Consider the following 5,000-nt stretch of genomic DNA (forward strand, 5'->3'; position numbering starts at 1 on the left):
CGTGGAATTTTTTCAGGCCTTCGTCGCAACTGGGCAACGGCTTAACTGCGATGATTTCCAACTATCATTTATTTCAATTTCCGTTCTTCAAATTTATAAACATTTCATACATTCCACAGCATTCATAAATGTATACTAAGGTTTCTTTCATGACCTATCTTCCTGCAGCTCTCAAATGTGGTTGTCAACTGCCTAAATCCATTCTTCAAAGTAGATTGTAAAGCAGGCAGGATCCTGAATACAGAGGACTTTAAGTACTTGGCTCGGAAGGTGAGTTACTATATCCCACAGGCAGTAGGAAACTTGGAATTTCAGCCATTGCCCTATTAACATTGCTTGATCCAACGTAGTTGTTTGAAAGAAGAAAATGTACAGTTACTGAGAACTTCACAATTTGAGGGGACTGTAGGTGAGGTTAACTTGTTCAGGGGATGTTCATGTAATTTACACCTCTTTCTTTCATTCCGAGGCAACAGGAAAGTTCCTGTCTGTTGCAAAGGCAGTGCAGTAGGAACATGTCGTTTCTGAGATAAAGTGAGGTGCCTCTAACAGTTGTGTTCTACATTTCATTTTTAGTTAACCCATGGAATCTTGATGAAAGAGCTTAGTCACCTAAAAACCGAGGAAACGTTGCATTGCAATGACTCTGTCAAGATCAAGACAAAGGAATATATTCGTACATATATGAAGAAATTTGGACCTGTTTATAAGAGGACTTAAACTTGTATGTGGCTTAAGGAGTCCCCGACTTGGAACTGACAACACCCCTCTCTCTTTTTTTAGGCCTTCTACATTTAGAACATCTTTCCTGCCAAGTATTGAGTCTCTAAGCCAATCCATGTGTGTCACTGTTTGTGTTTCATATGCATAAGTTAAGCAATGAAAAAGTACAAAGGAAACCTTCACTCAAAATGGCGGTACAAGTTGTTTGTTCCCAGCCGCGAGCTCCTGGTTTTAGTTTAATTATTATTTTTTTAGAAATTGTGCCGTTAGGGTCAACACGTTTTAGCATTCAAGCAGTTTTATTGTTTTTTGTGCCTTGATGTATATATATATATATATATGTATGTATATCTATATCGTGAGTGAGTAGTATTCAGATTTTATGCCCACTCTGTGGATCACAGAGGAAAGGATATTATTTTACACCGCCAGTTTTAATTACAAACGAAAAAACGATTGGACCTTTTTCTACGCCCTTCTTTTTAGTGTACAGCCAAATGGACTATTGGTTTTCTCAGTGACCAAACCTTCAATAGCATTTGTTAGAAGCGAGAGTGAAGATTGCCATGTCTTAATTCCAGACTAGTTTTTTTCCTTTTGTTAATTTAAGCCATTTTGATTATTTTTGATGTATTAGGATTGCCTTATTGTTCTGATACAAATAGCTTTTGTAAAAAAGACATTATTATGTACTCAACAGAATATCGCGTTTCTGATTGGTTAAGGGCGAATACATAAACAGGTGGTGGAGTGTCATAGAGGTTATAGAGTACAGTATGGCGATGGAGTAATTTTGAGTATATGATATAAAAAAAATCGTATAAATTTGCTTGTGCATTTCGTGGTTTATGGTCACTCGTTATGTTTTGAACATTCTCAGATTTTGAGAACTTACCAAACATCACAGGTGACCATGAATCATGAAATGCACTCGCAGTTACACAATTTTCTGTACATATTATGCGACTGTGAAGCCTGGTTTTCACTAGCGATGCAAGCAGCACGAGCAGCTTGTGCTAGTGAAAACGAATGTCGGCATAAGCATCAAAATCAACTAGGGCATCTGCCATTTTGTTCAAATGCTCAGACAAGGGGAATCTGGAACGAATGCTTTAATTGGCCAGACATATCAAAGTTCTTTGTGCATGTGCTGCGTTTCGTTTTCACTTGACGCAAGGAAACGCAGGCATAAGCGCAAGCATGCTTGTGCTTGCGTCAACCCCATTTTCACAGTGACATAAGCGCTTTTATGCTTGCACTTGTGCTTGCGTCTCTAGTGAAAACCATGCTTAACACTTCACAATTATTCAACAGGATGGTGCCTGGGGAATTTACAAGTTTTCTTAAAATCGCTCTTTTTATCTGTAATTCAAACGGCGTTTTTGGGATGTTATCCCAAAATGGAGTGTAAAAAAGTACAGATGTCAAAATATAGGCTTTCTGTTCTTGTACCATTATTTATTATTCTTCAGGAAATTTGAGATGTGGACTTGTTAATTTTTATTAATTATCTTGTTTCCGCTGTCTTAAAAATGTCAAATCACGAAGATTTGTAACTTGTAAACTTTTAAGAACTTTTAAACTTTTTTCCTGAAAAAGCAGGTTGTAATTTTTGAGCTCGTACCTCTTTTTTCCATTTTATTTATATAATTTTAAAGATCTGTTTTAACCCAAAATCGCTTTTGTGGCTCATCATTTTATTTTCTGAAACTGCCGTGCATTTGTTTGGGTTGTTTCGTTGTCATTAGGGTGCTTATTTTTAAGACCTTGGTTTCCAAGAGATTGTTTTTACTTTAGTTAACCCATTGACCCCTGAGAGAGACAATTTTGCCCTGTCTAATGCCAGACGATTTTACTCATCTGTGGGTTAATTACAAAAATAATCACATCATTAGCAGTTTCATTGAATATAAATCACTTTTTTTATACTTAAAAGAATATCACGTTTCTGATTGGTCAATGATGAATACATAAATTAAGTTAGAGAGTGAAATACGGAAGTTGCTATGGAAAAAGCAATTGAGTAATTTTGTGGAGTATATAGAAACCCTTGTATACCCCTTACATTCCTCTGTATACTCTTGCATACTTCAACCTTGCATATTCCTATATGCATAATTATGTAAACCTTGCATACTCCAACAACTGGGAATCCAGCTCCACAACCACTAAGGGATAGCAAATTAAAAAAAACCAGAGGGGGAGGGTAAAAATCATCCTTGCACAGGAGCTCAAAGGCCAAATTGTTTGCAGGGTGTTTTTTCTGTAAAATTTGCACAGTAAGGCACAAACGCTTACAGCATTTTCATTGGGCAATTTCCCTTTGCAGAAATGTTTTGGTAATAGTCCCCCTCCCCTCCCCTCCGCTCCCCTCCCCTCCCCTCCCCTGGAAACCTGCTGACAACGAATCAAATTGGTTAGAAAAGTAAAGGTATCTGTTATTGTTAGGTTTTTTGAAGTATTTACCGTATATAGTATTCTAGAGTATACAAGGGTATAGAAGGTATTGTGTTATACACTTAATGTATGGTCGCAAGGGAAACAGTTTTGTTTCCCTGAGAGTCCTCATGTTTCCTGAGACAAAGTTGAGGGAAAACAAAACTAACTAGTTTCCCGAGGGACCAGACATTAAGTGCTTTGCTATATATTTAGACTTTCCCTGCAACAATCGCAGCAAAAAATCCGGACCTGGCAACAACTGCCGAATTGCATCCCGGTCTGGATACATTTGAATTTGATCAGGGCCACGTGACCAAGAATCAACCAATCACAAAGCTCGTTTTGTTGAGCGAAAGTCTAGGTATATAACAATGGAAATTGTATGAATGGGAGTGCATTTCGTGATCTATGGACATGAGTGCAATTGGAGAACTTGCAAAAAAATCACTAGTGACCATAAATCATGAAATGCACGAGCAAGTTCATGTTTTTTATTTATTACATACCAAATAATATACATGAAAAAATTACTCTATTCTGATTGGCTAAGAGCAGTGCAGTTCAGGTGTAAGACCAGTGCAAATCACATTGAAACTCTGGATTATGATTGGCTAATAAACAATAGGGTTCTTCAAAACCAATTAAATCTTTTGTTTTCAAATCAAGCACGCCCTGATTGCATGGTACATGTGCTTTTCTTCTGCTTAACCATCTCAAATTTTTTCATGTATATTATTAATAAGTAATCACATGATTTTTTGAGTGCAATTTGGAATAAATAAGCACTTGCAAATTTTTTCCAAAGACAACTCGCCCTACAGGCTCATGCAATTTTGGTCGTCTTTGAAAAAATTTCTTGTGCGTATATATTCCAAATTGCACTTATTACATCCATTTAGAAAGCACTCGTGACTCTTACAATCTAACTGGCTCTCAACGGTGCGATTTATTCGTGAATCGCACTATTTTTTGCTCTAAATCACATCTTTAACCCAGCCAATGAGAAAAGAACACTAAAACAAAACAACCAATCAGATTTCAAGGCTTGTTTAAAGTAACCAATCAAATTGCAGGAAAGTGGAAGACTATAAAAGCCATTGTGTGGCGAATTTTGCAACTTTTCTTCTCAACTGGATCAATAAAATATTGGTACTGACGAAAATCCTGTATTTGAGCAATTTAATTGTGATTGATTTGTGAATGGATATAATAAAGTGGTATGGTAAATGAACTTTGTGTTGTGCAATATAGGTCTGAAATCATACTTGTGATTTTAACGAAACTCAAACAACTGCAGTTTTAACACTTCAACAAACTGCACTATTTTGAAGGATTGAATCTACCAAACTTTTTCACTTAATGGTAATGTTATGATACCATATGAAAGACCAATTAAAAAAAAATAAGGTGGCTCTGAATCCATTTGAGAGGAATTTTTTAACTTTGCAGAGAGTTTGGTCTTAGCCTGCTACGGTTATCACTTTTCAGTAATAAAAAATGGGGTCACCGAGTTTGTTATTGAGATGTAAGTGCTTAAACACAAAATGTAGGGAGTTTTTAGATGGTTCTTTTGTTGCCATGATAATTTATTACGTAGAGTTAATATGTGCGCCTTGTTAAACAATTATTGGTGTTTCGTATGGTACCATGACATTGCCATTAAGTGAAACAGTGTTGTAGAGTTAATCTTTGTAATAACACATTCGCTCTAGATTATTGAAACCGGTTTGAGCCACCTTAAATCGAACTCCCGCTGCGCGCTCAATCAATTTTGAACTCATACGTGTGATTTCAGACCATATTGCATTTCACTCAGTTCAATTAGTACGGGTAATCAA

General features: G+C 36.5%; 1 protein-coding gene across 3 annotated transcripts in view; it reads left to right on the top strand.

Annotated features, from left to right (window-relative positions):
• The window catches only part of LOC138049441 (histone-lysine N-methyltransferase SETD2-like), a 31,777-nt gene extending 30,912 nt beyond the window's left edge, over positions 1-865 (top strand). For all 3 annotated transcript variants that reach the window (XM_068895713.1, XM_068895715.1, XM_068895714.1), the window contains exons 22-23: positions 169-270; positions 577-865. In XM_068895713.1, coding sequence (XP_068751814.1) covers positions 169-270; positions 577-720 — 246 coding nt within the window. In that variant the 3' untranslated portion in view covers positions 721-865. The remainder of the gene's footprint in view (positions 1-168; positions 271-576) is intronic.
• The last annotated feature ends 4,135 nt before the right edge of the window (positions 866-5,000 follow it).

This window comes from Montipora capricornis, chromosome 5, assembly GCF_036669925.1.
Source record: "Montipora capricornis isolate CH-2021 chromosome 5, ASM3666992v2, whole genome shotgun sequence".
Lineage (NCBI taxonomy): Eukaryota > Metazoa > Cnidaria > Anthozoa > Scleractinia > Acroporidae > Montipora > Montipora capricornis.